Below are 13550 nucleotides of genomic sequence, written 5' to 3'. Positions count from 1 at the left end.
AAAGTATAAGAGTACCAGTCCTTGCTTACATCTCAGAAGGTCACTTTATTGTGTTGAAGTCAACAGTCTTTTTTTTCTGTACCCTTTAAGCAGAGCTGAACCAGATGCCCAGTGTCTGTTTCCAGAGTTTTGGGTTTATACTCTTCATATAATGGGTCTAGCACCTGTCACGCGGCAAGAATCTAATAAATTGGTTTTGTGCACTAAAATGAAGTTGAGGAGTCTCTATTTAGTGATTTGGATTTCAGCTTGCTTATGTTGGAAATATACTCTGTTTCTTTTTGTTAGAATGAATGCAGTGTCCCTTATGCTTTGTTAATGAACACTCAGTTTTTGAGGTAGGAAACCATATCTTTCTGTTTTGTTTTTCTCTAGGGTTTTGCTCAGAGTCTCCTAAAAAAGATGTCACATCGAAGTTCTATTCCTGGCTGTGGAGTGACTTTTGAGATTGTCTCCAATATTCCAGAGGTGAAGGATTGTACAAAATTTGAGTTTACTAAAAATAAACATGTAAAAAGAGCTATGTCCCTGAAAAGTCACCTACCCAAGAAATACATAGTCCATGAAAATGTGTGTTTAGGCAAATGCTGTAGGTTTGTAGAGGAATTTTCTAATCTTAATGTGATTCATAGTAAAATGTACTTGTGGCTTCAAAGGTTCTGGTTTTAGTATTTTGTTGAAGAAGAACTTTCTTTTGAAAAGCAAATCAATACTCCTAGAAGACAGCACTCCTTTTCATTTCTAGTAGACATAAGGTAACAATATTATAACCCTCAAAGGGAAGCAACATAGCTCAAAATAGAGATTCAAGCTTTGGAGATTCATTTTGGAATCACACAGAAATCTTACTTTCATCACCTCTCAGTGAGGTGCACTTAGTGAGTTACTTTGAGCCTCAATTTTTTCATTTATCAAATTGGGTTAGTGATACCTCTGTACAGGGTTGTTTTTTAAGGATGTTGTACACACACACACAGCAGTAAATTGTAATTGCCATTATTATAGATCCTATTATTATTTTCCTCTCCTTATTTCCCTTTCTGAACTGAGAGAGCCATAGGAATCAAACAAATGGGGTTTCAAATACCCCCGGACAGAAGCTTGCCGGACGATGTAGTTTTCATTTGCTTCCTAATATTTAATCCCATATTTATTCACCTGGTCTTCGACACAGCTGGCAATGGAGGCCTTCCTTACAGGGGTAGGAAGACATGAGGGTTCTTAGAAAAGGACTCTGCAAAAGGGAAATCAGAGCGGTCCTGTCTGTCACGCTCACCATCCAGAATCGAGGAGTGAGGAGGTGCAGATTATACTTTCCTAGGGAGTGAAGAATGGGAGAGTGCGCTGGGAGTGGACACTCCCTACTAACCACACGGTCCACATCAGCACCCTACGCTTCATTTTTGAGTGCTGGAAGTTGTTGATTCTGTTGAGTGAACAATAGGTGGACAAAATGTATTCTAAGCAGTGAGTTTTTGGAAGGGTGAAAAGATTATATAGTGCTTAGGCTCTGCTTTAGATTTCTTATACCGCAGGAAGTCTTGTACTGGATCTCCAAAGTGTTAGACTTACATAGTAAGTATTAGCTGTTTAACTGTTTAATTTGGAGCCTGCTGCACATTTTAAAAATAAGTCTGTTTTCAGAGTTAGACTAGCTGCAAAATCTTGGGTCTGTAGTCGATTACTCTTTGTATACTTATATGCTCAGCAAGAGATGCAGTGTTTATTCTCTGTGTCTGAATGTTTTATGTCTTTCTGGTTGTTTCATACTTTAACTCTATACATGGTTTGAATGCAGTTGAGAAACAATGACTGCTGTAGTGAACTCTCTTCCATTTTTCCATTTCTCTCATTTTCCTTCCCCTCCTGTCTCATCCCCTCCCAACTGTAGGTTCCTTATCCTCTTTAAAGGTGCTTTTATTCCCTGAGTGATACAGTTTTCAAAGGGAGGAAATGCAGGGGGATCCATTGAGAGAGAAGCATATGACCTCATGTGGTTGGGCTGCTTGTTAATAATTATCTAAACATCTAAGTTGGCAAGTGTTATTTTCACATTATCAAATCCTGATGATAAAGAAAAAGGAACAGCGAGACTTAAAACTTAAAACTTAACAGGAAAAGGACTACACTTAGTTTATTTTTTATTTAGAAACAAAAAGATTCCTCAAGGAGCTAGGTTTCATCATGAAAAATCCTTGAAAAGTTCTCTGTGTTCCCTGTTATAGCAGCTATGAGAGCTTGGTGGCAAAAGAACTGATGGTAGGCCAGAGAATAGGAAATGGTTTCAACTGTCTACCCCAGGACCCAGTAATTCCACCTCTAGGTGCTTACTCAAGAGAAGTGACCATGTGTGTCATAGAGATGTGTATAGGAATGCTCATAGCAGCTGAATCCAGAGGAACCCAAAACTGGAAACAATCCAAACATCCATTAGTGGATGAATGGGTAAGCAAATTGTGGTATATCCATAGTGTGGACTATCACTTAGCTACACAAAGAAATGAACTTCTTCAATGAATCCAGAATCATTATGCTGAATGTAAGAAGCCAGACACAAGAAAGGATGATTCCATTTATGTGAAATTCTAAAACCGGTGAAACTAATCTGTGGTGAAAGAAATTACCTTGCCTTGGGGGGAAGGGTAGGCCGTAAGTGAACTTTCTGAAGTAATGGAAATGTTTTGTATCTTGATAGGGACATGGGTAACATGAGTGTATCTGTTTCTATAAAACTCAAGTTTCCCTTTTCTTATAAAATCAGGATAATGCCTGTTCCCTTCAGACACCAAAAAGTATTGTGTGTTGAGAGGTAAAAGGACTACTTTGTCAGGAGTATCAGGGGACCTAAGTTCTAATCTTGACTGTCTTGCCAATTACGTGGCCTTCATCTTTCCTCACCCATGAAATGAGGATGATTGCTTCTTTTCAGAGTTATTAAAAGGCTCAAATGAATCCTATAGTGGTAGGAGACAGAAGTTTTGTGAAGTTAAGCCACCTTCCAGATTCTTCCACATTTTATCTGTTCTTAAAGCTTATTTAAATTTTAAAAAATATTTTTGACTTTAGAATGTGTTTAATAATTGATATCTTAAAATTAATTGGCAGAATTTTTTCTTTTCTCCTTAGTGGTATATAAAATAATGTTTTTCTTTTCCTTAAAGTTGATGGCATCTAAAGATGCAGCGGCATATGGATATATATTTTGTGGGTTTTGACATTATTCTGACAAATTCGCAAGTAAATAAAGTATCAGATTTTCTCTGAATAGAGTAATTTGTTAGGAGCCAAGCTTGCTTGACATGATTAAATACATTAACAACGTCCCTCCCTGACTTGTGAACATCTTGTTTATCTGCACGGGCCGCCCATGTCAGAGGAGCAGGGATGGGCTCTTGGCAAGAGCACAGCAAGTGAGAATTTCCCAGGATACTTTTCTTCTTGGTGGGTGCAATGCTGCCTTTGGCCTGTCTCACTCCAGAGTTGCGGACTGAGACCAGTTTTAAAAGCTGCTACTTCTTGGACGTGTAGTCCGTGGTCTGCTGCTTAGGGAACTGGTGGAAAGCCAACCTTCCTTTGCATTCTTCTTCTCCATACCTGTGTCTGCCTCCTACTGGAGTTATTTGGATCTGACCCCTGTCCTGCTGTCACCCCAGCTTCTTGTTCCTCTCTCTTGCCCCTCATGATGTATTTCTGAAGTATTGTGGTGGTGGTATATTTCCAGCTATTTCCACCAAATCCTTTGTAACCAGTAACATTTCTGTTTGCAACAGAAACATAGCAGAGGACAATTTTATTGAGAATGTGCTGTGTTTCAGTGGCACTGTGTTAACCTTTCAAGTTAACCTAACCATCAATTCATACCGTAATTTCTGTGGGGAAATGCATTTTGAGTTCTGAAAGCTGGCAGTAAAGTGGAGTTTTGGAATATGTCCCATTTAGTTCAGTACTCTGTGTGTGTGTGTACTTGTATAGATGAAGGAGCTTTTATGTTTTCTTCTACCAAGTACTTAATTTTAATACACAACTTTCTGTTCTCCAGGATGCCCAGGGAGTAGAGGAACGAGAAACATTAGCAAGAATGGCAGCTAATGTTGAAAACACCGCTTCTGCTGACTCAGAGGCTTATATTGAAAAATACCTCAGAAGTGTGCTGGCTGTGGAGAACCTTCTCACTTTGGATCGTCTTCGCCAGGTTAGCCAACAGAGCTGGTAGCAGTGGTGCTGACCCAGCCTGATTCTCTTTGCCTCTCTACAATTCACAGGATTGTTACATCCAAACCTTTGAAGCATCTGTTTAAGTGGGGCATATTAATTTAGATTCAACTTATCAGTTAAGTCTTGGAACATACAAAAGCTATACTGGGAAGTTACTTTTCCCAGTACACTAAATGATGTCTAGTTGCCTTGAGTTAATGGGAGAAAATATTTAACTCTCTCCGGCTGAAGAATTATTTTAAAAACTCTTTGGTAATGGACAAGAATGTTGTGGAAGAAATACGTAGGTATGAGGCAGAATGGACCCTTCTTTGCTTAGCTGGATATGCCAGCCACAGCCTTAGAGTGGTTCTCTAGAAGGGATAATAGAGATGCCAGCAGTAAACCTAATCCTTAGTGGAACCTTAAACCTCATTTTACATAGCAATATCGAGACTTTTATTATTTCTAACCAAAGATCCTAATGAAAAATAAAAGTGAATGATCTAATTTTCATGATCTTTCTCCTGGAACTAACTTCTGGCCAGCTTCAAGGGGGCCATCAAGAGATAAAAGAGTGATCTAAGTAACCAACAGCTATATAATTAACTTTGAATATTCCACAGTGATTGGAATTGGGTCATTCCATCATGTGAAGTAACAGCCATTATTTAAAGAACGAGGAACGTGGTGTAGAGATAGTAGCTCAAAGACTGCTTTACATGCCATTGCTTTGGAGGTCTGTCTCAGATACATGTTTTTCCTGTGTACATTTTCTGACAGGAAGTTACAGTGAAGGAACAGTTGACAGGAAAGGGGAAACTGAGTAGGAGGAGTATTAGCTCTCCAAATGTGAACAGAGTGAGTACATGGACTCCCCATTTGGTGCTCTGCCTGGGCTCTCCTTCCCTTTTCTTCTTTGCTTGGATAACTCTTCTCCATCCTTGTAACTCTCATCTCGGGTATCATTTCCTTCTCTGAACTGATGTAGCGACTGTGCTACTGTGCTAGCCAGTGTGGTAAGGAAAGTATCCATTAAAGTATGTTTCTAATGTCTCTCCTTTATTTTTGTATGAGCAGTGCCTAGCACAGTGACTGGGTGTTCAGTGAGTGTGTGTTGAACTAAAGCAAAACTAGCCAAGTGCCTTGCGTAAGTCATTTGAATTTTCTGGGCCTAACTTCATTACTTTTAAATTGAGGAGAAGTCTGGACTCGGTTTACAAACTCAGTTGCTGAAAGGCCATCCAGGGTAGCATAAATGAGTAAAATAAGTTAGGTTTGTTTCATAACAGTGTCTTAAGTTTATTGTTGTTTTTTGAAGCATAGATATAATTTATGTGCATATTAAGCATACAAATAATTCTTCACAAAGAAATATGATTGTGGTCCTGTGATTTATCTTTCCTTTCCTTACTTCTGACAAAGATGTGGGTATGAAAAATACTACCTTTGTCTGAATTTTGCACTAAGGAAAACCACAGTACAAACATTGTAAAGAGTAGCTGACCCTTAACCTTAGTGTTTGAGAGACCATAGTGACAGGTAGGGAGAGTACCAGATGGGAGGGCACATGGGGCCTCCGAGTGACCGAATGACATCACTAATGATCTCAGACTGAAAGATTGGGAACATTCTCAGACAGTAAGAAATATCATTTTATTTCAACTTAAAATCTTCTCATTTCTTTAGAAAATGACACATCAAAATGCAGAGATACTTGCAGAGGTTTGGCATTTAGAATCCTATGGTTTAAAATTAAATAGCTTGTGTCTATACATCTGCTACGAATACCCAGAGAAGGAAGTCATAAGATCAGGACATGGTAAGATAACCAGTAACCTGGTATCCTTTCAATAGAAGGGGAAACACAGATTAAGTACCCTTACTCAGGCCCAGCCAGTTGTTGCCTCAGTGTAAATGGGGTATCTGATCTTACACAAGCCTTCTGCCTTAAAGTTCCATTCAGTTAAAAAGAAAAAAAAAATTGTGCCTAATAACATCCCAAAGTTTACGCTAGCCTGGTTTACAGCTTTGGTCTCCACAACGTCTCTGCTATCAGACTTTAATGTCCTGTTGATTTGGTTTTCAAATTCTTGTATTTCCAGGACTGTAGATTTATATACTTTCTCACATAAAGGACTAACACCCTCTGTATTTCTTCTTTAGTTGTCTGGCAGCCGACAAGACCTTATTCCATTCTACAGTCTAGGCAGCAACAAGGTAAGTGTTTATAACTTGTTTTCTGTCAGTCTTAGAACAGTTAGTTGCCCATTCAGCTTCCCCTGCTCAAATACCACACGCTAGTTTTGCGTGTCAGAATTTCTCCTTCTCTTCTATACTGTGTGAAATTTATTTGAAAGTGTTTAGAGTTCATTTCTTTTTATTTGCCAGTTAAATTAAGGTTTACTATGCCTTATTACTCTACTCTTTAAGGGTTAAACCCCAATATTATTACTTAGGTTCATGTTTCTACTTAAAATAATCTTCCTGTTTGTATCAATAAAAGAACTTCGAATCAGATTTTTAATAGTAAAATGTCGATGGAATGATTACACATCTGTGAAGAATAAGAAGATTTTATCTGAGAGTTAATTTGCTAGAAGAAAGAAAAATAAGGGAATAGAACTTTTGTTAGCTGGAATTTATTCATTATTAATGTAGTATTCCCCAATTTAAGAGACTTTTAAGCATAGATAATTCTTTATCATTTACTTAAAGGGATCACACTTGAAATTGTTATAACTGGATGTCCTATATCACAGTATTTTTTGTGTCTGATGTTTTTTGAGGGACCTGGTTAGATATTGTGACATTCAACCAACTGTGGGCAACAAGCCCTGTATTGGTATCTTAACCCTTGAGGAGGTTAAAAGTGACTTATAAAAAGTGTCTTATAAAATAGCCTGATGCCAGGCATTTGTTTGAAAATAATCTGAGGGAGAGGACAGGGGTATAGGTTAAAAAAAGATGGACTATTTACTGATAATTGTTATAGCTGCATGGGATTCATTATACTATCCTTTCTACTTTTGTTATTCTACACTCTGTTTTTGTGCATTTGAAATTTTCCTCATGAAAACTTAAGAAAAAGAACAATTAACTTGATGAATAATTAGACTCGTTCTTAAGATCTAGGTTACTAGGAGTTTACCTGAAATAATACATAAAAATGTGTGTGTATATACATATACATTATACATATATGTATATGTATATACACACACACTATTATTTCAGGCAAACTTCTAGTAACCCAGATCTGAAAAATGAGCTATATATGTTTATAGACTTATAAGTTTCTCTCTAGCTTATTAATTTACTAATCACCTACCATGTATCTCAAAGTGTACTAAGTACTACTCCTTTACACTGATCCAGTGATGGGTTTGATTAGTTCTTTTTTTTTTTTTTTTTTTTTTTAACATTTATCTGTTTTTGAGAGAGAGAGAGAGAGACAGAGCATGAGTCAGGGAGAGGCAGAGAGAGGGAGACACAGAATCAAAAGCAGCCTCCAGGCTCTGAGCTGTCAACGCAAATGTGAGATCATGACCTGAGCCGAAGGCAGACACCCCGTAATCAATTGAGCTTAATCAGTTGAGCCACCCAGGCACCCCTGATTTGTTCTTGATAAACACAGCATAAGTTGTGATTACCAGAACAAAGCTGAGATTTTGGGAAATTGATTATGTCATTATTTTTTAATGTAAATAAATTAAATACTTTAAGGAAAATATAAAGAAAAAAAACATGACTTTTGCATTTTTTACATTACTTCTAACCCAAATTCTCAATTATATTATAAATTCCTTGAAAGAAATGGCCAAAATTTTCTATCTACCCCGATTTCCTTATGTTTAAATAATATCATCACTCGAAAGAAAATTATTGTGCTTCATCTAAATCACAAATAAATGGAGTAAGGGAACATGGATGCTATACTAGAAGTATGATAGAGTAGGAGACCAAAGGAGGGAGTGGACACTTTTATAGGCAGTATTCACAGATCAGGAGAGGCTGCAGAGAGGTGATAATCCCTGTAAGCTGAAGAATAATGAAGTCCACCCAAGGCAGGGAAGGAGTCAAAGCAGCAGTGTGAACAAAAACATGGAGGGATGAAAAAGCTTGCTAAGTTCATGACAGTGCATGCATTGTGACTGAAAGAAGGCGGGGGGTGGGGTACTGGGGGGTAGAACCCAGAGGAAAGGGGCCTGATTATAGAAGTTCTAACATTTTGTGCCGAGGAGTAATGGGGAGGCAGGTAGCTGCTGAAGGAGTAATGGCAGTAACATGGTTAAAGTTGAAGTGGAAAGTATTTTTTAACAGTCCACCTAAACCCCACTTGGGTTCCTGGCTGTGGCCTATAAAATTCCATTAGAATAATGGATGTAGTACAAATACATACAGTTATCAATGTAAAAGTGTGAAAAAAATTTAATTGGAGGATGGAGGAGATCAGGGGAGTAGATTCAGCAGTGGGAGGGAGAGGGAGAGCGGTTCAGGTATATTAGAGAATGTCTAGAACTCTGAGGACCTGAAGAATGAGGTTGGGCAAGGGAGGAGACAAAGGTGACAGAATGGAGAGATGAACTGTAGGAGGGACAAGTTTGGGGCAGAAAATGATTTAGTTCAATTTTTGACATAAGGTGTCTGTGCCAGTTGAAGGGTCTGGAAGCCTGGGCAGAAGACAGATTAGGGAGCTGAGGGGCATAGCTGAACAACTGAGTGAGGACTTAGATCTAAATAAAGGCTGAGCTCAAGGGCTTGATAATACTCACGAGCATGTGCCCGAGGAGAAGCTGGCCTGGCTGATGGAGAAGGAGTCCCCAAAGAGGAAAGAAGACCCCACAGAGAGTGGCTTGGAAACTGGGCAGAAAGGACTTTTTAAGTTTGAAGAAGGACTCCTTCCAGTTTCCTCAGGGACCGCAAGATGAGGACTGAAAAGACTGTTTCAGATGTGACAGTGAAGAGATTTTTGGAGCCTTTCCCATGGCAATTTCTGTGGAGGGTTGGGGAGAAGTTAGCAGGACCTATCATATTAAGTGAATAACTGTAACATTACACATTTTTGTTACTCTACTGAGGACCTTCCTTTTTTAATCATCTTGACCTCTTGGGGTCCCTGAGTAACTTAGTGAAAATGAGGAAAGTCTGATTTTCACCCTCTCAGGTTTTACTGGTGTCATGGTGCCATCACAGCAACAAGGATTTGGATCCCTCCACTCTATTTCAGTGTACATTAGTAGTTGTCATACACTTCAAACAAGTTAAATGCCTCTTTTTTCCCATGGCAGCAGTTGGCAGTCTTCCTCAAAATTTGGCTTCAGTTGCTTCTCCCCAACCATAGCATTCCCCACCCTCTGGAAGTATTGTCAGGGAAAACGGAAGGTGCCAGCTTGCCATTACTAACTTTGCTCCCAGTTCAGCTGTGAAGCTATTATTTTACCTCTTTTTGGACTCTTGGCATCCCTGGGCCCTGAGGTTAGTAGGTGTAGCTGGGCTTTAGTCACCATCTCATTGCTGTGGGCATCCTGGGACTTCTCGCTAGGTTGAATGAAATGTCCATACATCATAATTAGAGACCTTTTGCTTTTCACTAGGAGAAAGGGAGGAGAAAACTGTTTCTAAGACTGATTTTTATGGGATGGACCTGTTGAATGGGTAAGGATATTCAGCTGATAGAGGCTTATATCCGTGATGCTAGAAAACTAAGTGAAAAGAATATAAAGCAAAGAGGATTTGATTCTAGGCTCACTTCAGAAGGGAGTACAGAGTAGCTGCCGCATTTTCAGAGGAGGGGTTCCTTAGTAGTTGTATCATCTAAAGCAGAGCTTCTTAAAAGATTTTTAGGAAAAATAAATATTCTTAAAGTTATATTTTCTTGCTAGCGAGAAAACGAAAACAAAAACAAAACCCTTTCCCTGCTAATAGCAGCAAGGAACAGAGGCTCTCCCTCTGGCCTTTAAAGGAAACAATGGAAAACATTTTCAAATGCAGCCTTGGCCTTGTATTCAAAACCTGTTTTTAACACTACCCATAATAGAATTCCTCAAGATCAGATGGTGCTTTAACTAATTGACATACAAAATACCAGAATCCCTTTACACAGTAGCAGTGCTTACCTACATGTGAAGTGAGATATGGACAAGAGTGTCCACGAAACTTTGTTTATAATGGCAGCAGATTGGATGCAAATGTCCATTGGTTTGGTCTGGTTAAATACACTTTATCTGGGCACATGCTGCACGTGTGCATGTGCGTGCGAAACACACACACACACACACACATAAATAAATGGGATACTATGCAGCTGCAAGAATGATTAGGAGCCCTTCCAGGTACTAATATAGAAAAATAACCAGGATATACCTAATGATTAAAAATGAAGTGCAGACTGCTGGTGGGAATGCAAACTGGTGCAGCCACTCTGGGGAACAGTATGGAGGTTCCTCAAAAAACTAAAAAGAAAGCTACCTTATGATCCAGCAATTGCACTATTAGGTATTTACCCAAAGGATACAAAAATACGGATTTGAGAGGGTACATGCACTCCAGGTTTAATAGCAGCATTATCAACAGTAGCCAACTGAGAGGGACCTGGGGGACTCAGTCAGTTAAACATCTGACTCTTGACTTCAGCTCAGGTCATGATCTCATGGTTTGTGAATTGCAGAGCTTGCTTGGGATTCTCTCTCTCTCCCTCTCTTACTGACCCTCCCCGACTCTCTCGCACTCACACGTGTACATATTTTATCTCTCAAAATAAATAAAAGAAAAAACTTAAAAAAAACCCACACACAATAGCCAGACCACGGAGAGAGCCCTAATGTCCATCAACTGATGAATGGATAAAGAAGATGTGGTGTATATACAATGGAATATTACTCAGCCATCAAAAAGGATGAAATCTTGCCATTTACAATAATGTGTATGGAGCTAGAGTGTATTATGCTGAGTGAAATAAGTCAGAGAAAGACAAATGCAATATGATTTCACTCATGTGGAATTTAAGAAACAAAACATATAAACATATGGGAAGGGAGGGAAGAGAGAAGGAAACAAACCATAAGAGGCGCACAATGATAGAAAATAAACAGAGCGGATAGAGGGAGGTGGGTGAGAGATGTCTAGATGGGTGATGGATATTAAGGAGGGCACTTGTGATGAACACTGGGTGTTGTATGTAAGTGATGAATCACTGAATTCTCCTCCTGAAACCAATATTACACTGTATGTTCACGAAAATTAAAAAATTAAAAAATTAAGTGCAGAATAGTTTGCTGCCATTTGTATTACAAAAGGGACAGGAGAGAAGCGTGTGTGACTGTGTATAGATTTGCTTGCATATGCCTACGAAGCCCTACAAGGATATATAAGAAGCTAATACCATTATTTACCTGCCTGGAGAGAGGGTGGAAGTATCTGGGGAAGAGCAGGTAGGGGTAAAGGTAGGAGGTTTGTCATGATGCCTTTTTCTATTGTTTGATTTTTGGATCATGTGAACATATTAGCTATTTAAAAAATAAACTAGAATTAAAAAGCATATATAACATATATAAAACATGTATGTATGAAAATCTCAATAGGAGCAGAGAAAAACGTTTGTCAAAATTCAACACCCTTTAAAAAACAGAAGTGAAGAATTTTACTTCCTACTCTTTTAAGTAGGAAGAGTTCTCTTGTGTATAGTGTTTGAGGAGGTCTCCAATTGCTTTATTTATAACAATTTATACACAAAATCCTAGAAGAAACTGTTTTGAAAAATCTCAGACTCATTTTTTTTTTTTTTCTTTTCTTTTCTTTGGGGAACTTCCTGCATTCTTCAGTTTTCAGAGATCCAGGGAGAGGTAATTAATTCATTAGGTTTTCCTAATGAGTGGGATATAAATACTATCCTACTACCTAAAACTTGTATCATGCTTGTTTTTACCTTGAGAATAAGAATGAATTTTTAGGGGTACCTGGGTGGCTCTGTCAGTTAGGCATCCGACTTTGGCTCAAGTCATGATCTCACAGTTCCTGAGTTTGAACCCCACGTCGGGCTCTTTGCTGACAACACGGAGCCGGCTTCAGATTCTGTGTCTCCTTCTCTGTGCCCTTCCCTGCTCATGCTCGCCCATTCTCAAAAATAAATAAACATTTTTAAAAATTATAAAAAATGAATTTTTAAATGTAGCTTTTATAAGATGACTAAATTTGACACCGTAATCATTTTTTTGGCTCTTTATTGTAAAAATAACTTTGGTAGTCAGTATGTAGGATTCCTTTCAAATGTTTCTTACTCTAAGACTGTGAAAGTATCTGTGAAAAGAGCCCAGGAATTAAGACATCTTACTGAATTTAGAAGGCTCTGGAATGTGAGAAGTTGGAATAATTCATATTAAGCAAATAATATAAATAAATATTTGAGAACTTGTAAGATGTCCTTTTCTCGAGCATGGGACAGGGAAAGAGGAGTAAAAAAAAAATGGCAGAAGTGCTTGGGGCATTTCTTTGACACCACAGAACTTTCCTTAGCAGGACCATCTTGGTTTCTTTGCAATGAAAGTATTTAATGCACAACAGAGTTGAGTCAGAAACATAATTTTAATCTGAAGTTGATGATGCTTGCTTAAGATGCTAGAAAATGAGTTTTGAAATACTTGAATATTAGTTACATTTACCTTGAAAACTTGTGTGGGCCTATTTCTGGGTTCTGTGTCCCATTCATTTCTGTGTCTAGCCCTCTGATCTTGATTATGAAATCAGAATTATAGACCACAGACTTTGATGTGCTGTCTTCCCCTGTGTAATATGGGAGCATTCAGGTTAGATGAAATGATGTTCAGAAGCGGGGAGAGGCCACAGAAGAGGTTCACATCTCCCTTTTCCTCCTAATTTTCAGTTGATATGGCAAAGATTAGTCATTTCAGACAAAGTGACACTAAACAGTGTGGGAGGGAGGCAAGGGCAGAGAGTTCGTAGGATTAGGGCTCTTGGGGAGGTGAGAGGAGATGGTGAGCTACTTTTAAAACAGTCTCTGGTTTGGCCTATGATACTTGCAATTCGCCATATTTTACATGCCCTTATTATTGTTGCTCACTCCATGTTAGAATTGGAATTGCTGTACTGAGCTCCACCAAGATTGAATTGATGGACTAATTAATCTTAAAAAGATAAATGGAATTTGATGACCCACTCCCAACTTTTAAGTTCACCTTAGGGCCTAAAAGCAATCATTCATTTTTTTTTTCTCAAGTTTTTATTTAAATTCCAGTTAGTTAACATACAGTGTAATACTAATTTCAGGTGTAGAATTTAGTAATTCATCACTTAAATAAAACACCCAGTGCTCATCAGAAGTGTCCTGTTTAATACCC

At 38.4% G+C, this 13550-nt stretch overlaps 1 protein-coding gene across 1 annotated transcript in view; it reads left to right on the top strand.

Annotated features, from left to right (window-relative positions):
- Positions 1–13550, top strand: part of KIF13B (kinesin family member 13B) — a 201810-nt gene that overhangs the window by 146263 nt on the left and 41997 nt on the right. Inside the window, exons 32-35 of the mRNA XM_086703788.1 lie at positions 376–468; positions 4040–4192; positions 4978–5055; positions 6361–6414. Of these exons, the coding sequence (XP_086559914.1) occupies positions 376–468; positions 4040–4192; positions 4978–5055; positions 6361–6414 (378 nt within the window). The remainder of the gene's footprint in view (positions 1–375; positions 469–4039; positions 4193–4977; positions 5056–6360; positions 6415–13550) is intronic.

Source organism: Puma concolor, chromosome B1 (genome assembly GCF_028749965.1).
Source record: "Puma concolor isolate L17-30 chromosome B1, mPumCon1.1.hap2, whole genome shotgun sequence".
In the NCBI taxonomy this organism is placed as follows: domain Eukaryota; kingdom Metazoa; phylum Chordata; class Mammalia; order Carnivora; family Felidae; genus Puma; species Puma concolor.
Note: the sequence above shows the minus strand (reverse complement) of the source record. Positions and strands in the feature narration are given on the sequence as shown.